The sequence below is a fragment of the Phacochoerus africanus genome, chromosome 2 (assembly GCF_016906955.1).
Source record: "Phacochoerus africanus isolate WHEZ1 chromosome 2, ROS_Pafr_v1, whole genome shotgun sequence".
NCBI lineage: Eukaryota > Metazoa > Chordata > Mammalia > Artiodactyla > Suidae > Phacochoerus > Phacochoerus africanus.
The window spans coordinates 119,452,675-119,475,282 of NC_062545.1; the positions used below are offsets into that span (position 1 = coordinate 119,452,675).

General features: G+C 37.4%; 1 protein-coding gene across 1 annotated transcript in view; it reads right to left on the bottom strand.

Moving 5' to 3' along the window:
- The window catches only part of LOC125120751 (protein unc-13 homolog C-like), a 134,677-nt gene extending 112,272 nt beyond the window's left edge, over positions 1-22,405 (bottom strand). The window contains exons 1-3 of the mRNA XM_047769189.1: positions 22,308-22,405; positions 13,141-13,360; positions 600-827 (exon numbers count right to left, since the gene is read on the bottom strand). Coding sequence (XP_047625145.1) covers positions 600-827; positions 13,141-13,360; positions 22,308-22,343 — 484 coding nt within the window. The 5' untranslated portion in view covers positions 22,344-22,405. The remainder of the gene's footprint in view (positions 1-599; positions 828-13,140; positions 13,361-22,307) is intronic.
- Positions 22,406-22,608: the final 203 nt, after the last annotated feature.

Sequence of the window (22,608 nt, forward strand, 5' to 3'; positions counted from 1 at the left end):
AAAATGTATTTATTTATGAGTTTGCTGTCAAATCAACCCAGTAAAAGGAGCATATTTATTTTACCTTTTGAATACAATATGGGTAAGTTAAGAGGCACAGTAAATATTAACATGATAACATTGGAATTTGCTCTGTTACAAGCAGCTTCAAGAAGTTCAAATTACTAGACATCATTAAATGCAAATTGCCTTGACTTGAGGATCAAATAGATGAGGGATATTGTTCAAGGAGTAAGTAAAATGATATTTGTTTTCTCATTAGGAAAAACTGATTGAAGAGATTATTGGCTACTCTTGTCATTTATCAGTGGCAGGCAGCCACAAATTTAATCTCTTATAAACTGCAGGGTATTGATGAGTGTATTGCAAAAAAGAACTTTCTTCCTCTGGAAGAGCTTTGATTAGAACAAGATACAGACTGAAATGACATCAATTCTCTAGTATACATTTTAGAAATTTGAAGTACTGATTAGATGTGTCAATACTGACAAGACTGAAAAATTCAGTATATTTTACCTATAACTGTTATTGGCATTGATTTCTAAGACATAGAAAAATCTCAATGTGGAATAAAAATTGTAAAGGAGACTTATTTTTACCTGTAATGGTTATTTTTGCTGACCACTTAGATGTCCCATCCAGTACACTCTGTTTGGCTGCCTTTGTGTACTGCACAAAATCTTCTTTAGAAATCTGAAACATTTCCTGAATGACTTCAAACACCTCTGGCCTGTTTTTCTCCCTGATCTTCATTCTTTCTTTCATAGCTGAAATAATGGTCTGAGTCTTGTCTTCTGCACCATGCTTAGAACTCTTTTCTGCTGCTCCTGTAATAGAAAAATCAATAGTGATGTAAATATACAGGAAGTTCCTTTTTGATAGCCCAAGAGAGCAGGAGAAAAAAAAAAGGAAGAATGAGAGAATGACTGAGCACTTTAATTCTAAGAAGTCAAGGTGCCTTTTTCAGAAAATCTCAGAAGAACAAGCACTATTACTGAACAAGACTTACTATTTACTGAACCCACACAGCTCATCTTATTTTCCTAATAAAACTTTCCTAATAAAAAATAAAATAAATAAAAAATAAAATAAATAAAAAATAAAACTTTCCTAATAAAAAAGTATTTGTGATGTGAATTGCCAGTTCTTTGGGTTTATTATTTTCCTTCAGAACTAGCCCTTGTGGTATTAGTTATTGGTAAGGAAATGGACCTCCATGACCAGTTTTTTTGTTTGTTTGTTTTATGACTGAACTGAATCACAGTTGTGCAAATATTTGGTTTGAATTTTCAAAAACAAATTTTAGAACCAAAAAGAACACGCACATCAGATGTGTTACATACCACGCGCATTTACCCAATGGCTAACCAAAGTAAAATTGAGACACAGGCTGGACATATAAAGCAAATGTCACTTGAAAATCAACATTTCAAATACTTGTGTTCATCTAAAGTACCTAATTATTTTTATCAATGAGATTCATCACAACGAAAACTTTACATTTTTTTCTTGCAAAATAAATACAATTGTTATTTATTATATTGAAATACAGCATGAGATATCACTTGGAATGAAAACGATTTTACTATTTAAACTGGTAAATAGATACTGCTACTGGACCACCTCTACCTAATGGGCCACAGACTCAAATCTCATGCTGTAGTTTTAAACAGGCTGAATCTTCACTTTCCAGTCAAAACACTTCGATTTCTAGGACAGTGGTTTTTTTTTTTTTTTTTTTTTTTTTTGCGGGATTTGATGATTGGTCTCAACTTTCTGGGCACTTTTGTTTATAACATAAAACATGGCAGTGATGGATTTCCCAAAGCCCATTCTTGAGTCCTTCACCTTCTCCAACCACAAGCCCGATAGTCTCAGTGCTCTGTGTGGCTTCTGGGTTGCTCAAAGTTCCACCAGCAAATAGTGGACCGTAATTCCAGCACTCATGGTCCTTTCCTGAGTTTCAAGTAGGAAAGCAAAAGCTCATGTATCAGGGTGTACAGGAACTGCCACTGCTGAAATCAAACATCTTTTGGCACAGAAGCAACTGATACATAAGGAAAAGAATAAGAAAACTTGTGTTTAGAAGTAGTAATTGTTCCAAATTTTACCTCCATGACTGTAAATATTGACCAAATGCTATTATATTTTTTGAAATATTGTATTTATGCAATAGGTATACTAATATCTCATAAAATTTAGAAAGTGAATGTGATAATTTATTTGTACAATTCCTACCACAAAGAGTAGCCTTAGTAATGTTCTTTGAATTGAATTCTGTTTATGTTAGGCTCATACAGAAGCTAAGACAAAAAAGGAAAAGTCGACTATCAACTTTCCTTATAACAAATTCATAAAAGAAAGCTGACAGCAGCATTTTAGTGAACATCTTCATTTATTTGAAAATATGACACTTGTTTTCTAAAGTAGAAAAAAGTACTTTCATAATAATCAAGGTATAATTAGAGTAAGCTCAAAGAGATAAATAATCTATTGGTAGAAAGGATTTTTTTTTTAAACTTTGAGGACTTAAACTACATTTAAAAATACAAAAATTAATGTATTCCATACAAGAGATAATTGTAAATGCCTTAGTCATCTGTTAAAACAGGCTCTAGGACAGCTTCACATTTGTGAATTGTGCACCCTTAAGCAATTAAGTTTGTTTGTAATTTACCAATAGTGGCTTAGCTCCATAGTACATAATTCTCATATGGTAAAATTAGCTTAGGTTAGACTATATAGTTGCAATAGGTATATTTTACTTCAAGTATTACAGTACTCACTAAATAGAAAGGACAGCAGAGGCTTGAAAAAGTTACATGACACATTCAGAGTGCCCCAAACTCTGGTTTGTAGAAACCAATCTAAGAATGTTCAAAAGGTTAGAAGTGTCATAAAAACGTTGAGTTCTCCCAAATTTCTGAACAGCTATTATTATTGTGGGTATCAATTCTGTCAAAGCCCTAGAAAAGAGTCCCCAAGAGTTAAATGTATTTTGGATTATTTTTCTAAAAACAGGAAGAGCCACCTGACTACCACCCACATAATAAGTGCTCATTCCAAAAATAACTACCAAATTCAAGATTGGAATGCCCAGAGATGTTTCTTCCTAATAAATTAAATCTCTATACATAATGACTAGCTCTTGAAATCCTTTAAATAAATAATTAATTAGGAAAGCTTGACAATTAGCTTTGAAATCATTCACCAATGTTCTTAATGTTGGAATAGCATATCAACTCTAATATGTACAGATAACAGACAACCCATAAATTATGAAATCACCAATGAGGAGAGCCCATTAAAAGATACTTATGTTTAAGTCTTTTATCTGTTATTTCTAGAAAAGATGCATAGCTTTTTAAGAGTTCTAATTTTATATTTTTGATCTTAAGGAAACGATTTAACTTAGATCTATTGAGTTCAGGGCTACACAACAGAGTCATAATTTTTGACACCCATCTACAATGACTTTTCATTGCCTTACTATTTACTGAACCCACACAGCTCATCTTATTTTCCTAATAAAACTTTAAGTATTTGTGATGTGAATTGCCAGTTCTTTGGGTTTAATATTTTCCTTCAGGCTTATTCTGTTTATCTTGAATTCATCAGAGATAAACACATTTGTATTTAACTTCTTTGCAGAATAGCTACTGACTCACGGACTTTGAAAAACTTATGGTTTCCAAATGAGACAGGCTGGGGGAAGGAGGTGGGGGGGATGCACTGGGGATTTGGGATGGAAATGCTATAAAATTGGGTTGTGAGGATTGTTGTACAACTATAAATATAATAAAATTCATAAAAACATATTTGTATTTATATGAGGCTTCCGTCAAAGTGTGTGGTGGATCTAGCAGCTTCATTGAAATACAGTAATATGTAAACCAGAGATCAACAATAAATGAGATCAAAAGAGATGTTACACAGTGAAAGCACTTTGTAAGTGTAAAACATTATCCAAATGGAATGCATCTTTGTTACTTTTAAAAACATTTAATTGACAGATCAGACAAGCCAATTATGCACAGCAAAACTGCAAGAGGATTCAACCTCAGACAGGAGCAAACATCCCACGTGGTTCCCTTCCACATAATTTAATGGAGCAGCCAATTAACTAGAAACCTTCATTTTTCTTTAATTTTTATTCATTACCCAAAGCATCTAAATTTCATGCTAAATTCACAGTTTACCACTTTTACATGGTGATTTACAATTTCAGTTTTCCTCCCAAATAAGTATCTATATACATGTAACAAAGTCTCCCTTGGCCTCAGTCTCTCCTCTTTACTCTTTTTCTCAACAGATGTTCTAAAATATTTCTACTCTCTTCAAGTCACCTACCTCCACTATCCTTCATTCTCAGCTATTTTTTGATCGCTTCTTTAACAGAAATGCAGCCTTAGTAAAATCAGTGATCACATTTTCTCCCCCACCCCAAGGGAAAAAGCCAAACAACAAAAGCCAATTTTGATTTATAGCATTGGCAGATTTCTGTTGTACATACTCCACACGTGGCTGCTTTTAAGCAACTGCCTTACAAAATTCTTCAATATTTATCAGTTAACACTGATACAACTACCTGAATGTGTGTGTGTATACACACACACACACACACACACACACATATATCTCCAACACTCTAACCTTCTAGCCTTTCAGACTAACTTCAAAAAAAAAAAAATGATTAGTGATAGAATGTAAAATAAGATGATTACTATATTTATTTAATTTGGCTCTAGGTTTAATTTAATGTGCCATAAACTTTGTGCACACTGTTACCATAAGGTCAAAATCCTGTAAGAAATAGGAATGGATTCAATGTAAAATGATAAACAGGCTATGGAATATATCTTCTGAAGAGAAAAAATACACCAGAACCTTGGCTTCAGATTTGGGATTTTCAGAAAATAAATGTGTGCCCACCATTTTTAAAAGCACAATTTGGTTGGCATATACACATCATGCATTAATAACATAAAACAAAGGTGGAAGGACAAATATAAATGGAAAAAATAAATCAAGAAAATCACTTTTGAGAGTTCCCTGGCGGCATAGCAGGTTAAGGATCCAGCGCTGTCACTGCTGTGGCATGAGTTAGATCCCTGGTCTTGAACTTCCACATGCCACAGATAGGGCCAAAAAGAAAAAAAAATCCCTTTTAAATAAGACAAAAGAGCATAGTGCTCACAGTGCTGTGGGTATAGAAGGAGAGAGCCTTGTCTATGAATCCTGATTTGCCACTTACTAACCCTTTGAACTTGGGCTAGCTACTTTTTCTCCATAAGCCTTGGTTTCTTCATCTGAAAAACACAAGGAAATCACAGTACTGTCTTTATTTACAGGGTCATTGTAAGCATTAAATGAGATATGATATAGTTGCACTAATAAAAACTGAATAAGTGTAGGGATTTCAGAACATCAGAGAAATGAAAATATAAGCATTTGTACACACTACTATATATAAAATAGATAACCAACAAGGACCTACTGTATAGAACAGGGAAGTATGCTCAATATTTTGTAATAATCTATAAAGGAAAAGAATCTGTAAAAGAATGGATATGTGTAAAAAAACATACATGTGTACATATAACTGATTCACTTTGCTGTACACCTGAAACACAACACTGTAAATCAACTATACTTCAATAAAAACATAAAATAGAGGTGAGGATCTAAGCATTCGTTAAAGAATTTCACATTCAATTACAATTTAAGGAATTCGGGGGTTTTGAGCTTCGTAATTACTTGCCTTGTGAACTCCTTGAAAATTTTGTTCTAGAAGGTGCCATGCTCGGTGTCTGCCAAAGCCTAAATGTGCTATAAGTATTTACTAGATAGGGAGCAGATGAAGTACTTGAAGATACAAGACAACAGAATTCAAATAATAAATTAATATCCATAAGCCCTTATCTGCACTTGAGGCTAGTGAACCCTGGTAGCAGGTGGTTAACAAAAGTGGATAGTGTACTCAGAGTCTGATACTGAGGCCTGTTATATCCTAAGAGTGTCTAGCATGAGGAACTTCACTGCTTTTCTTTTCTTTCCCAGTAAAATCACGTAGGTGGACCTGCTTTTGACGCCTCTGTTTTTCTTTCCCATGAAACTGTGTAGGTGGGCATGTAGTTGGCATTTTTCTACCCTTTCCCTTTAGTTGCTTTACAACCAAGATAATCGTAACCCTCATCTTTCAACCTGCCTTCCATCTTTCAAGAAACAGCCCTGCAACTCCCCCATCTTCAAGTCAGCTGCCTCCTTTTTCTTAGAAGGTCAAAGTCAAACATACCCACAATTTCTCACAAACAACAAAAGGCTGTTGCTGAACAGGAGGGTAGCTGGAGAAGTACAGATCTGGCACAGAGCCATCTCCCATTCTTGTAGGTGGTCCCATCACTGGTGGTGGGGAATGTGGGCAGGGAGCCCCCTTTCAAGGAATTGCCACCTTCTATAAAGCGACAGACAACAACAAGCAAAACCACCTTCCCTCTCCTCTCCCTCCACCTATACCAACCCCACCATATTTAATCATCCTATTTTCACTAAATGCAAACTTTTAGAATAAGTTTAGAAACTTTTGCCTACCAAAAAACCCCCACAAAATCAGGAATCCACTCTCACCATCCTATGTCAAAACTACAGTTCAAAAACATTATCTAGATACACATTTTCTCAAGATTTCCCAATCATTTCAGAGTCTAGAACTATCTATAGAGACTAAGGGAGCAAATTAATCATAGAAATAAAATGGCGGCCCAACTTCAAAAATGGTTTATTATGTAAAGGAAAAAGAAGCAAGGAAAAGATGGGAAGAGGAAAAATCATTTTGGTCTTACTACTCTTAGATTTCTTCATATACTTTTCAAAAAACAAAAAAGGAAACAAAGAAAAATCAAACACCAGAGTCCCTTCTTTTTCTCTTTTTTTAAAAATAGCCCCCGACATTTGGAAACACTAACAAGACTGGCTGTCACTGTGGTGGAGGCTGGCCCAGCCCTCCTGCTGGGTTATGCTGCTCTCCCTCTCTGGCTGAGAGTGAGCAATCTCACAGGACACTGGTCTCACACATGGTTCCTCTTACACCAATACAGGCAAGCCTACTTCGTAAGTTTTTCTAAATGCAAAAGTAAACAAGCTCACAATGTAACCACAAAATACCAAACATCCTTCACTAATACAAATGAGTACTGTTTCTTTACTAAGCACCGATGTTAGCCTCACTCTCTACTGCTTTCCTGGTTTTTTTTTTTTTTTTTTTTTTTTTTAATGTTCACAATAACAGAATTGTCCTCCCTGTGAGGCAACACCTAATCCAGAGAAATCCTCTGTTTTCAATGTCCTCTTACTAAGAAGCTCCATGGTTCTCCAAGGTGTACATTTTCCATGGAAGCAATGAGTAATAAACTGAAATTTAAAACCGTAAGTGCAGACCTGCTCTACAGAGGAGGGACCTTTACCTAATATTCTGTGAAAACCTATATAGGAAAATAATCTGAAAAAGAATGGATAGGTGTATATGTGTAATTGATTCACTCTACTGCACAGCAAAAATTATCACAACATTGCAAATCAACTATATTTCAATAAAACTTTAAAAAATGGGGAAAAAAAAATGTGTCCCTTGTGCTCTTCAGCTGGAGGGTAATGACAGCTATTATTAATTCTTTTTAAATATAAGAAAATACTACTCAGAGGGCTTTAAAAAAAATCTTACTAGTGATAAGATTAGAAGCCAGTTCTTTCTCAAATACCTTAGGACTACCAAAAAAATATAGACAGACAGACAGACAGACAGATAGCCTTTCCTTAGGTTACCAAGACTACCTCTGTGGCATTATGCAAGACATACTCACCCTTTTTGTTCTCCACAGCAACCTACCCCAACAGCTGAAAATGCTCATTATGACTTTATTCCGTTGGGTTAAGGAACTGACTGCTGAATTAAGGTAGCTTAACTATTGACTGCACTTTTACCTAAATTAAATCATCAAATCATTTCCTCCTCAGTGCTGAAAAGTCAGTGCAGTGAGAATGCTATGCTTGGAGGAGGTGGCAGTGAAAGCGTACTCCAAGCTTGGTGGGTTGGCCATAGAAGGAGGCTTTGAGGTGTCATCATGATGGGAAGCTCTTGGAAGCAAAGGTCTGCACAGCACAAAATATCTCAAAGACAAGGGTACCAGATGGCAGAAGGGAAAAGCACTAGAAATAAAATTCAGCAATTTTCCATTTTCCCCTCTAGGGTTCACTTTGCCTATTTCTTTACAAGTTAGGAGGGATCACTAGGCTGGGAGTTCACAGAACTGAATTCTAACCCAGCCCACTGTTTATCCATTTGATTCTTGACATGATACTGAACTGTTTGAACTAAGTAAAATCAGTAGATTGGGTTTTCCAATCCACTGATCTCAAAGACTTTCACAATAAACTATGTTCTATGGAAGAATGGTCTTTAAACCATTACATGCTGTTTCTAATTGCGTTCTCGTGCCCTCGTTTTTTGCTTACCTAACTAAACAATAAGCTGTGCTCACACATGCATGAAATTCTAGGGAAACAAAGACTATGGTCTCCACCCTTTAGCAGTAGATACACAAAATCCTATTTTTAAGCTTCCTGAGTATTCATTATATAACCATATTTTGCATAATTGTTGTTGACAGAGTAGAAGGTCAAAGGTTTCCATGATAGGTGTTCGTTCACTCTACTCACCTAAATTGTAGGAAATAGGTCCAGAGAAAACATTAATTACTTTCTTTCTAGATCTGACATTCAAGAATAAAGTTCCTACCCACAGTAACTGTTCAATATGTACAAATAACGCACTGTCTTAAGACTGCTTGGTTGCAAAATGTGGTAAAACAAACAAACAAAAAATCACATCAAGTTTGCAGACAGGAGTGCATGAGCCAGATTTTTTAATGTTACAAATTCACAATGGCTAAAAAATAGCTTAACATAATGGCAATGGGGAAGAGAACAAAATAACACCTCTCACAAGATGCTAATTTCCTGAAATTTTTGTGAAATGCTTTCTGTTTTTGCGCAGATACTTGAAATTTGCACTTAGGAATTAAAATCAAGCAGAATGTTCATTCAATAGGATTTCTGGGATTTCTTTGGAGATGTGTGAGAAAGTATCAGCTGACTGGGTTAGGTTCTATGATTATTTGCATATTTTTCAATTTTGATGTTATCTCTTTTCTACTTTGAAGAGGTAATCAAGTAATATAGTGCACATATGATCTTTTACATGTCTCACTCTGCATACAACCTCATCCTAGCCAACACACATTTTTTTAAATGTCTCCTAGTTTTTATTTATTTTTTAATTTATTTTGCTTTTGAGGGCCGCACCCACGGCATATGCAGGTTCCCAGGCTAGGGGTCCAATCGGAGCTGCAGCCGTCGGCCTATACCAGAGCCACAGCAATGCAGGATACGAGCCACATCTGTGACCTATACCACAGCTCACGGCAACTCCGGGTCCTTAACTCACTGAGCAAGGCCAGGGATGGAATCTGAGCCCTCATGGATGCTGGTCAGATTCGTTTCCATTAAGCTGCAACAGGAACTTCTGTTTCCTAATTTAAAACTGCCACTGTAACTGTTTAGGCAGAGTCCTTATGGCTTATGCTAATATCATTCAGGGTCAGAAATACCTCCTCTATTGACCGCATTTCAAGTCTTCCACCACCAAATGCTGTTTCCAAAAATGAATAAAACGTATTTTAAAATAACAGGACAGATATGAGTTAAAGAAAAAGTAGGCGGACTCGGCTACGTTCTGGCCTGGAACAGAAAGGGGCATGGTGGATCAGTTCTTTTCTCAGGGATGGCTGTTTCCCTTTCCTATCCTCTGCTCCCACCTTCCACTCCACACGGCTTTTAGCCTGGGACCAGAAAGGCGGTGAAGTGTAGGAACCACCAAGCAAAGTCAGTGAGACCTGAGTTGAGATAAGGCTGTTTGGGGACCTTACCTGATATTTCCATACATCTCTGCACCTGCACGAGGTAATGGGACAGTGAGTGGGATCTTATCACCTGGTCTAATTTCACTCGACAGCAAGTGTGTAAGACTTGATGGGAATGAAATACCCAACTCAAATTAATTTGCAGAAACTTTAAACATCTTTCATTTGTAGGAGTCACTGGTCATACCCAAATGTAGACTATTTTTTCCTTTTGTTTTACTCTGAGCCTGAGTGTGTATGTATGTTGACAGACTGCAATGTCTTCAGAAAAGAAGTGGAAAAATAATGAGATGTAGAAACCTAAACAAGACTAGTATCTTCAAGTATATGAAAAACTATCATACACAATAGAAGTCAACTTACTAAATATTTTCTCCAAAAGTAAGATTTGGCTTAAAAAACAGAAGTTACTAGAAGAGAGGACTTGGTTCAAATTTTAATTTATAAGCTAGAATTTTCTTTTTTTTCTTTTTTTTTTTTTTGTCTTTTGTCAAAAGTCAAACTTCTATGGCCTGTGGAGGTTCCCAGGCTAGGGGTCTAAACGGAGATACAGTTGCAGGCCTATGCCACAGCCACAGCAATGCTAGATTTGAGCCACGTCTGTGACCTACACCACAGCTCATGGCAACAGCAGATCCTTAACCCATTAAGTAAGGTCAGGGATCGAACCTGCAACTTCATGGTTCCTAATCGGATTTGTTTCCACTGCACCACTCAGGGAACTACCTAGAATTTTCTAATATAAATTAAGTTGTCTGCCAAAAGATGAAAATTTCTCTGTAAGTGTTCAAATAAAAATTGAATGATCATTTTGAAAAGGAAATTATAGAACTTCTTATGTTTACAGGAGGCTTCATTAGCTATATTTTTCAACTATGATTTCTCTTAATTCTCTCTTTTCCTTTCAATATTAGCATATTTGGAAGCATTTTATACAAGGTGTCACTACTGCAAATGTTCTGCTTAAAGCAATGAAAAGAGGAATTTCTTAAGGAAATGTCACTGATTTTATGGGGACAACTTTAAATCTTACTTATAGTTAGTGTAGAAAGTGAATTCATATATTAGCAAAACGCTTTTCCATTCAGTGTGAGAGTGTGGGTTTTAGGAGAAAGTAAGGAGAGCTTACTAAGGAAAATATCCCTTTCCTGGGGCACCCATACCTACTCTCATTTTTCTGCACTTTTGTTGATTCTTCCAATTTACATGTGGATTTTAATGAATAACTTCAAAGAAAAGCCTACCTAATTTATTTAACCAATACCGAATAATGCATGCTATCTTGAGAAATGGAAATAGACCACGAAAATACTTCTAAAGTTTAATGAATGGGTGATACCTCCTATAAGACTGAAAAAAGAATGGGCTTGGAGTTCCCTTTGTGGCTCAGTGGAAACGAGTATGACTAGCATCCATGAGGATGCAGGTTCGATCCTTGGCCTTGCTCAGTGGGTTAAGGATCCGGAGTTGCCATGAGCTGTGGTGTAGGTCACAGACACGGCTTGGATCCCACATTGCTGTGGCTGTGGTATAGGCCAGTGGCTACAGCTCCAATTGGACTCCTAGCTGGGTCCCTCCATATGCCACAGGTGCGACCTTAAAAAACAAAAAAAAACAAAACAAAATTAAATTGAAATTTTTAAAAAAGAGGAAATAGAATGGCCTCACTTCTTAGGTATGATCTGAATCATTTCTTTCTTTAAGAGAGTCAAGCCATTGTTCCTAGATATTTTTCCTATCTGTTTTCTCAAAATGTCACTTCCCTAATAAGATCATTTCTTGAGATGCTTGTTCACAAGTCATTTTTTAAACAGGTAGACTGAATTTTAATTGTATTATGAGATTTTGCAAGTAAATTAGCTGAGTAATATTGAATCCATCTCCCTTCCTTCCAAGCAGTTATTCTTAAATATGTTATTTTATTTTTTCAAATGAGGGGTACTATTTTGCTTAAAAAAAAAAACCAAAAAAACCACGTCCATTGCCATAAACAGTCTCAATTTGATCTGACTGAGGAGGGAGAATACTAATCCAGTAGAAGAAAGTGTACAACAGGTGTAACTATTACCACAAGAACCAGCTGGGCCAGTATTTCTGATTTAATCTTTATTTTGACATTCTCTTCCATCTCCCCGTCAATTTCAGGCAGCCCATGAACTTTACATTGACTGCCTTTATATAAATAATAAAGGTGCCAGCATTTAGATGTGAAAACAAACATTTGAAAATGAAAATCCATGTTTAAATAGATTTCTTTGGCAGTGGTTTTTTTTTGTTTGTTTGTTTTTGTTTTTTTTTTTTGTTTGTTTGTTTGTTTTAGTTATTTAAGGTCAACAGATACAACCAAATAAATCCAGCAATGGAAAGTCAGTAATATGTATTTTAGCGTGTGATGTTTTAGCATTTCTGGACCTAAAGTACCAGTATAAAGGACTTTGCTAGAAATGGAAAATTTAAGATAACCTGTCATTAGAGTCTGAGTGACAGGTTCCTATTTAGAAATGCCGAAGAAAGGAGAGACCATTAATATTCATTGAGCATCTACTATTTGCCAGACTCTTAGCAGGAAGTATTTCATTTGGTCTTGAAAATAACTCACTGAAGTCAATTTTATCATTGCTGTTTACTTGGTAGAAGAAAATGAATCCCTGAGAAGTTAGAAAAACTTGCCCAAGGTCACCTCTCTGGTAAGTTAGATTTGTCTTGAACATTCAGACACATGATCCCCCAATTCCAAGGGCTGTGCAGGGCTGAGAAGAGCATGGCTCCTTCAGGCAGGTGCCAGGTAGGCTTAGAAAAGAATTCCAGTTGCTGTTATCTCAGGGATGTGCTTTAACCCCTGTTTGAGGAACATGACTGCATGTTCCCTCTTACCACGTGGGGCTACAGCAAGATGAAAGTGAAACACATGTTGGAAGTCACTGATGTTTTCTACTTGGCCCAAGTGATTCAACTCTAGGTACTTATTCTGAGGAATCTGAAAAGGCTGAGACAGACACTGCAGAAATGCATAATCAGCTACAGGGCTTGATGAGCAGTGTGTTTATCTTCATTTGAGTGGTAGAAGGGGGTGGGTAGGATTTGTTGAGAATTAGCGAGCCCTGAAAACACAGGATAAGGCAAGCTCTGCATACCCACTTCTTCAGCCCAACCAAGTACTCACTCTGCAAACAGTCAGCATTGAGGAGGTCCTGGCACTTTTCGTGGCACTTCACTCCACACTCCAAACACTTCATGCCTTGCCGAGCAATGCCCCACAGGAGCCCTTCACACTCATAACAGTAGGTAGGTGTCGTCGCCGTCCAGACCTCAAAATTGTGTGGAGTGGTAGAGGACATGGGGTAGATCAGTGCTTGCAAAGTCTTCTTGAAGACGTGAATTTTCTGTGAAGATGAGAGAGATTAGCAACACAAGCCACATCAGTGGATCTGGAGAATTTCAGCAGAAAACAAACCATGTTATCACTTTTCCCTGAAAATGCTATTTCAAGGGAACCCTTTGGTTATTGATTCTAGTGATGACTATCATCACAATAACTGTGCAATTCTTCTTTCAGGTTCCAGGACCCCATTCATGTAACTGAACACAAAAACTCCCTAATCTGCAGACTGGACCAAGTTCCACTGCAGTGCAATCTTCTCTCATAACATCATAGTGCTCTGCTTACTTGACAATGCCCACATCCTCTACCCTCTGAACTCCACACGGACAACAATGATGAATACTAGTCCTCAGAGCTTAACCTAACCTCTGGCTTCAGCAAGGTGCTCAGGAAACATCAATTGGAAAAAAAAAAAAAAGTTTAGAATGGATAAGCAATGAGACCCTACTGCATAGCCTAGGGAATTATATCCAATTTATTGGGACAGAACATGATGGAAGATGATACGAGAAAAAAAATGTATATATATGCATGCCTGGGTCACTTTGCTGTGCAGCAGAAACTGGCACAACATTGTAAACCAATCATTCTTTAATTTAAAAAATACTTTAAAAAAGGAGTTCCCGTTGGGCTCAGCGGGTTACCAACCTGACTAGTATCCCTGAGGATGCAGGTTTGACCTCTGGCCTCCCTCAGTGGGTTAAGGACCAGGCATTGCCATCAGCTGTAGTTAGGTTGTAGACACAGCTCAGATCCCACAATGCTATCTATGGCTGTGGTGTGGGCGGGTAGCTACAACTCTGATTCAACCCCTATACTGGGAAGTTCCATATGCTGCAGGTGAGGCCCTAAAAAGTATTAGGAATACTTAAGTAAATAGCAGAAATACTTAAATACTTTAACCCTCTAGAAACATCACCACCCCTCTTTTGTATCCTACCAGGACCCTCCCCCAATTCTATACCCTAATGCTACACTCCTCCTCATCCCAAAGTGCACGTCTTCTATAGTTCTTTCCAGAGGGAACTGCTTGTGTCACCTATCTCTGAGGAAGCAGATCATCAAATAATCCATAAGAAAGCCCTAGTAGTAGATAAAAGTTAAATGTAACACTCTTTCCATGGTGATTTAGGCTTTAAAGGGAGATAATTTTTAATTGCAAGTGGAAGACACTGATGGAGTGGGCACTGAACCAGGAGCCAGGAGACTTGAGTTTCCAAGCACAGGCATGACCTCATAACCTTTGAAATGGACTTCCTAGGCCAGAAGCTGGATTTCCTGTTTCTCTAGTGCCTGAACACTGCCTATCATTGTTCCTGGTCACATTAAGGGCATAGCCCATTTTCTTGTGTGTGAAACAAATGAATGTTTTGATACTTAAAAGTATTGTTATCTACAGAGAGACTTAAATTTTCTAATCCTCAGTTATCTGCTCTACCTATCTACCATTTATGTTGAAGATCAAACAGCATGATGCTAGAAAATCTAGTCTCTAGACATCAAACATTAAATATATACCAAGCATTAGTGTTGGTAGTGGAAACTTGTCTGGATGTGTCTGTCTCTTCGTTTCTCATATTCTGCTATGCAGGGTACCTCCTAGGAGAAAGATTAGCACTATCTGAAGCCACATTTACAACTACCTGATGCATAATGAATGTTTATTTCCATAAATCCTATAGGAGCCTAGCTGATAAATGATGCTAGAAGGGAATAATTTGTATTTTGCATTAATCATCCTTAAATCTCATTTCAGAATATCTTCCCACAGTATTGAAATGGCTAACTTTCCATTATTTTTCAATGTCATAGCACTAGCACGATAACAGCCTATTTCCCTTTATTAGTACATTGCCCTCATTATATGCTCTTTCAGAATGTGTTTGCTAATGGCAGAAGGAGGTTTCCTACCAGGGCCTTAATTTTACTAAAAATGTTTCTAACTTTTGAACAGCAAGATCCAGCCTTGCTACTATATGAGGGTCAGGTCAAAGCTCTCTATATTTCAAGTGAGTCTACAGAGCAACAGTAGTTTAAAATATGGGAATTACTCAAGTTAGAGAGCCCTGTGTTAGGGCTTATATAGACAGAACAAGTGGATCCATCACTTTTCAATAAAGACAGTATGAGCTAGAAAATCTCCTGACTTTATACCATAATAAAGATGCCTTGTCTTGAACCATTAAGAGTTCTATGAGAATTAGAAGTATGAATTATTCATCTTTGCTTCCCCTTTACTGCATAGTAGAGTGATAATCAATATCATAAAAGTGAATTGAATGATTCTTGGCATAACAGATCTACCATCAGCTCTCCATAGACAGTTTGATATTCAACTGAGCTGAGAGGTGGTGGGTTTGGTTGTATTTGTAATGGCATAATTTATAGTCTTAGTAGAAAAAATAACAATGCTAACTCAGTAGAATACTGGGTGGTTTTAAAACAGTCTGTTGCCGAACACCAGAAAAGTGAGAAATACATATTAGCTTAGAAAGAGTTGGGCAAGGGGTTGCTTTCAAATATGAAATTTCTCTTCATACTTTTAGATTAAATTATTAACACATTTTATCTAACCTCCCATGTCCAGTTTCTTTTTACCTAATTCAAGTGATACATAGTCAGTACTGTGAATCCTTAGGACTGAGGTAGGAATAAAAATATAAGGAATATTTGCTAAAAAATTAAAGCATACGGAAGGAAAACAAGTGAAAGACATTTCTGAAGAGACAGCTGAGAAGGTTTCATTGACATGTTTTGGCTGGTTTGGTTTTGTTAAAGGGACATGGTCCATTTCATGAAAAGAGAGAGTGAAGCTAAATTCAAAAATATAAGAAACACAGAAAATGTACTAGACAGCACATTGAAAATCAGCTGAATGGGCATGAAAATAAAGTATAACATTTGAAAACTATAGAAGCTGGAGAACACCACTAGATAAATCACTAGAGAGTATATGTCCCCAGTCTCAAAGAAATGATAATGCAAGTTTTTTCATTCTTGATTTGGGGATATGGGCATGGATTATCAAAGGTGAAAATTACTCTAAAATAATCAGCATGTGAAAACATTTTTTAATCTAGTCAAGCTTAAGATGGAGTGATGATTAGCTTAGAAACTCAGAAAATGAATAGCTAAGGAAAGCACACAAAAAATACAGCTGATGAGAGGGGATTCTCATGTCACAGGGGAAAACTGCATCTTAGGGGGAAAAAGATATATTTTTAGCTGCAAAATAAGATCAGATTAAACAAGATTATAAGGACAGAGAGTGTGGAGTTTTTGTGGAATAAGGCAAGACAGGATAAGGGGCACTGAATAAAAACAAAGCAGGAAAAAAAAGGGGAAACCCTAAAATAAGCCATGAACCATGGGAAGTGGAAGATTGAAACTCACCTATAGGAGCTGGGTTAAAGGGAAGATAAAAAAATATATACATATATACATACACACATACACTTAGAACAGGCAGAAGGATAATGAGGCGAAGTTAATTGCTAATCAGATCCTATCTTATATGAAAGGATGGGAACTGGGCATGTTAACAAGAAATGGTCTCTGGTCTAGGTAAACAGGGAACCAGACCTGCAGAAGGAGGTCTGAAGAACACGCAGAGTCCTCATTAGAATTAGGTCCTCATTGGAATTAGGACCAATGGACAGAGTGGATTCAGCAATTTGGAAGACTTACTGATAATCTACTTTAAATGTTTCTAAACTTTTCAAATCTTCTACAGGAAACACATTTATTTGCTAATGTGTATGTATGTTCCATTAATAATAAAATGCATGCTCACTGAAAAAGTAAGGTATGAACCAAAATATCATTAAAACGAAAATTTTTTTTCAAAGTTAGGCATGATTTGGTGCATGTTCTTCTAGTATTTTTCCTATTTATAGCCAGCATATTAGACTTTTGCAATGAAGTAAAAAAAAAAACAAAAAAAAACATTATTTTTATATTACTGAAGAGATTCCAGAATATAAGTCAACTTTTACTGTGTCTGGACACTGCTTTAATCTGTAGATATGAGGGTAAGGAATGCTTTCACTCAGCTGAGACTTAGTAGCCAAGTATAACCTATAGATAAAGAAAGATGCTCATACTTTAGACATATACTTTGTTTAAAACTCTTGCTCTGAGGAACTGGAATTTAAAGTGAGCTGCCTAGAGTTCCCGTCATGCCTCAGTGGTTAACGAATCCGACTAGGAACCACAGAGGTTGCAGGTTTGATCCCTGGCCTTGCTCAGTGGATTGAAGATCCGGCGTTGCTGTGATCTGTGGTGTGGGTCACAGACATGGCTCGGATCCCGCATTGCTGTGGCTCTGGTGTGGGCCAGAGCCAAGTGGACCCCTAGCCTAGGAACCTCCATATGCTGCAGGTGTGGCCCTAGAAAAAGGCAAAAAGACAAATAATAATAATAATAAAGGGAGCTGCCTTAATATTATCAATTTTTGAACATTAGGACATTGGAAGGGAATGAATTGCGTTTTCTATTGATAACTATATGGGGAAATTAAAATGAGTCTGAGAAATAAAGCAATCAAGCTTCCTGCTGAGAACAATTACCAGTGTTTCTGGACCACCAAAATTCCAATCTACCAACTGTTAACACTTGTAACGGAAACAAAGCTTGTTCGCCTCCCTTTGCCACATAATTTTTCTTCTCTTTCCCCTTCCTAGGTAAATCAGTGACTTAACTAATGATGTTCTATTTTTCTCTTCATCCTGTGGGCTCCTCTCATAGAACTATTCAAACCATCTCGTTCCTATACTCAAAACCCATCACATTTTGATAATGCCAGGAGAAAAATATGCTTCTTGTTTAGAAGCATATTTCATGTACTTTATGCATGCTATTTAGAAGAAGAAATCTATTTACTGTCCTCTAGGTATCATTTTGCTATTTCTGGACAAAAGCATCAGAGAGATTTGCAGAGCAAAGATTAGGTACAATGTGACCTTTCAATTTTTTTTTTTTTTTTTGTATAAGCATGAAGGCAGAGTAACAGTAGAATAAGTCCCTGGGTATAAAAACAGACATAATTTCATGACTGATTTACTCATAAGACTAATCATTACATAAGACTGTCTGTAGAAGCCACAATTACTCAGAATGAAGTCAAGAAAATTCATTAACTTGCCCAAGTTCCACAGCTAGTAAATGGTGGACCTGGACCAAGATTTTTCTCAAATCAAGGACTATGCTCTAGAAGAACAGAAGCAGGACCAAGAGCAATACCACTTGTAAACTAGAAATAATCTGTGTATTTGGTGTCACTGCTGATGACTCCCCTGTCTTGCAGAAGCACCACGGAGGCACTGGGCTTAGCGTGTATTCTGGACACCTCATTCTAAGTCCCTGCCCCACTGCCCTGACTGCCAATGCTATGCTTGGCAAGATATTTATTTCTCACTCAGTTTGAGTTAGGTATTATTATATTTATGTAAGGATGAGGTGAACAAGTCTCAGGGAGATAAAGTGTACTGATAAGAAAGGAATTCTCAAGGCAGGAAGAGGTGGAGCCGAGATTCAAATTCAGGTCATACCATGTCAACGCACCTTCATGTATTCGACTGGATTCTTGTTCCTGAGCAGGACAGCAGGGCCCCAGGGTGACTGTGAGCCTGCAGCTTCCAGACTGAACCCCAGGTACCAAGACAGGAGTTCTGATCTGCTTCCTCCTTCCATGGATCTTCCTGGTGTAAGGCTAGGCACAACACCCACATCTGAACTCCTGATTACTCCCACCTAGATCATGGCAGTCCCTTTTCTTTGGCCTGAATCCTGTTATTGAAAGAAGGGCCTCTACTCTCCTGGTCAAATCAACTCTTAGTGAGAATTGACACTTCTTATAAACATGCTATTAGGCCAAACATGGTTATAAACTTAGAACAAAAAGTGTTCTAGACTCTCTTTTAGGCTTGGTGATTTGGATCTCTTACTCTACTTGAGTTTCCCATAGCCATCACCTAAACCTGTCTTAAGTTTAAATACCCCTGGCTACTAGAAACTTCCATCATGGACTACAGCACTAGTAGGTACAAAATATATGGGGTTCCTGTCGTCGTGCAGTGGTCAAGGATCTGGCATTGCTGTGAGCTGTGGTGTAGGTCGCAGACGTGGCTTGGATTCCACATTGCTGTGGTTCTGGCATAGGCCAGTGGCTATGGCTCTGATTAGACCCCTATCCTGGGAATCTCCACATGCCACGGGAGTGGCCCTAGAAAAGGCCAAAAAAAAAAAAAGGCAAATATAGTATATCAGCCCCTCTCTCCTCTATTATAAGCATCATGACAACAGGCATTTTTAGATGAGTTGTTCTCTGCCTTATTTCCAAAACTTGAAAAAATGCCTGAAACACAGCAGACAGTCAATTCATATTGTTGAAATACTGAATGGATTTAATTGATTATGCTACTGTTGGGGCAAAATGAGGAAACTTCACTGAGAAAGTGAGCACAAAGCTGAGCAGTACAGTGTCAGGCAGATTATTGTTGAGGTACATCAATACTAGATTGTTATCCTGCCTTGTGTTATTAAACTAAAGGGAATATTTAGAAACTATAGTCCTTTAAGGCTGAGCTTCCTAACCAGCCCCAAAGCTCTTCATGGTGAGCTGGGATTGGTGATGGACAGGGCGCCTGGCCATGCTTCATCCATGCCAGCAGCACATATGTGGAGGCAGTGCTGGCTGGCCCATTATCATCTTGTATCAGACTTTACAGCCCTTTCTTTCCTTGGAAAAGATGACTGAGTTTCTTATCACACATCTCTTTAATTAAAATAGAAGGGCTACCATTTTCCACATGGCCAAGCCAATTTTCTTCATGTAAAGGTGAATATTTCACGCTTTCACAGTGAGGGTGCCTGGGACTCGTGGCACTGGGAAGTGGAAATGATTTGCTCTGGCATTTATGGTAGTTGCCCATGTAATGACTTAATGTGACAGCTTTTCAAGAGTGACATTTAATATGCCTGTTGTACAGAAATCCTATTTCATTTGCTCTGTGGGACATGGGCCCCTGGGAAATGGGCTCTATGAGTTTTAGAGGGAGCTGATGGACTCTATTCACCCAATACCCACATAGAGAAACCTTTTACATTAGGCCTTTTGAAACTCAAGAAGTAAAATGCTATTTTTAAGTAACAGAAACATAGATCAATAGCTAATTTAACCATACAGTGAGAGTGTGCTCTCTGTCAGAGTCTCAAAAAATGCAGTAGCTTTCCCCTAGTTTCTATCACTTCCCTCTTAACTCTTCATTGGAATGAGTATTTGTGCTTTAAACCAAATACCACATCTTCAAATCTAAGAAAGGAATGGTCTAGGCATCTATCAGTAAAAACCTTCCACCTCGATTATTTCATCAAAAGCAATAGACTAGAAACTTTGAGATTTGGAAAGCAATATGACACTTTCTCAAATCCCAGAGAAGGTTGACTTTCTCTTGTATACACACTATAGTGAAAATATTACAAGGCGTGATAAATCCAGTAGATAAGAATAAGCCCCTGGGAAAGCTGCCACATTTTGTGAAATCCTGTGGTACAATACAAAATGTTTTGAACTTGCTGTCACACCTAGATATTCAAATGGACATGTACTGTTGCTGCCAGACACTGGGGTGAGAGGGGGTGGGGCTTGTTGATAAGAGTCCTAGGAAAGGCTGGCTTTGGGTGGAAGATGACAACAGCAGGAAGAAGAGAATGAGAAACATTAATGTAAATAATGGAGTTTAAATATTAAGTATACAGAAATGTAAAACAAGTAATATTATTGGTCAAATTTTTATTCTCTGAGAATGACAAGGTCTCTAAATTTAGGGGAGGCAAAGTACATTAGTCACAATAAAGGAGGCACAGATAATCTGTCTCAGAAAAAAGCCCCAGCAGAATGGCTGTGCAGGATGGAGTTATCATGGCACAACATCTAATGCTCACTGCAATCGCCTGTGAGGCTTTTTTTTTTTTTTCTTAACTCTTCTATCCAGGCTATACTTGAAGCCAATTAAATCAAAACCCTGGGAATGAGACCCTGACATCAGCATGCTTTAAAGCTCCCCCCAGGTGATTCTAATGAGACAAATTTAAGATTCCCTGACCTAGATATTTGCAACCTACTTGTACCTTCTAATCATGTTGGTTCTTTCATTTAAGAACAATCGACAAAGCATCTTTCTCATGCCAGACAGTGTACTAAGCAATAAGGATGAAAATATTTAACAAGAACAACAAACAAGATATAGATATATGGAATCTAAAAGGAAAGGTTTATGCAAAATTACCAAGTTGTAGTAAAAAAAAATAATAAAAATGTCAGTATTGTTTACTGTATCCCAGAGTATGCGATGTGTTAAACATTTATCCACTCCTTAATCTTCAGTATTATTATCACCTCACTGTACAGGTCAGAGAACACTGGCTCAGAGAAGTTACCTAACTTGCCAGATGTAACAGTACTAGTTCAGTGGTAGAGATGGGACTCAGCCCAAGTAGCCTTTATTCTTAACTGCACAGTACCATGCTGTACTATGGAGGTCATGACTAAATGTAGAAAAGCCCAGAGGAGGAAACAAATAATTCAGTCAGAAAGGGAGGAGGGTGTTTGGGAAATCCTTATAAAGGAGGAAAAACTTAAAACTATGTAAAAATGTAGCCGGATTGTTCTAGGTGGACAATAATAAGAAACCTGCATTAGGATAAAAATAGCATAATCCTATTATTCTAACAATGGGAAGGTGCATGCATATTTGAGCAGCAGACAGAGGATAATTTGTATGATAGGGAAGCTGAGGTCCTAAGGAAATTTGTTTAGGGTCAGACTTTCCCCATGTCCACAGTTATTCCTAGAACTTTGGAATGAACACTACAAACAAGTGGTTCATGGAGAATGCTTTTCCCTAGACTATGATCAATGCATAGTTAGTGATGGACTTTGCACCTACCAATTCCTCATTGTTTAGCGATGTCCTAATCACCATAGCCAGGGAGAGTCCAGATTTCCGGGCAGCCAGGGTCTTAAAACAAAACAAAAAAAAACAGATTTATGAGTTATCAGTCAATGAGGGGGCTTCTATGTACATATTGCTCTGTAGGATGTAAAAATGTAAGAGTATATGTTATCATTATCCATACTTTAGTCAGTAGGGACCTACCCTTTTCAATAGTCAACCAATTTATCCAGAATGTGGAATCACGGAACAATAAAGCTGAAAAAGTCCCTTTAAATCATCAAACCTAGTCCCC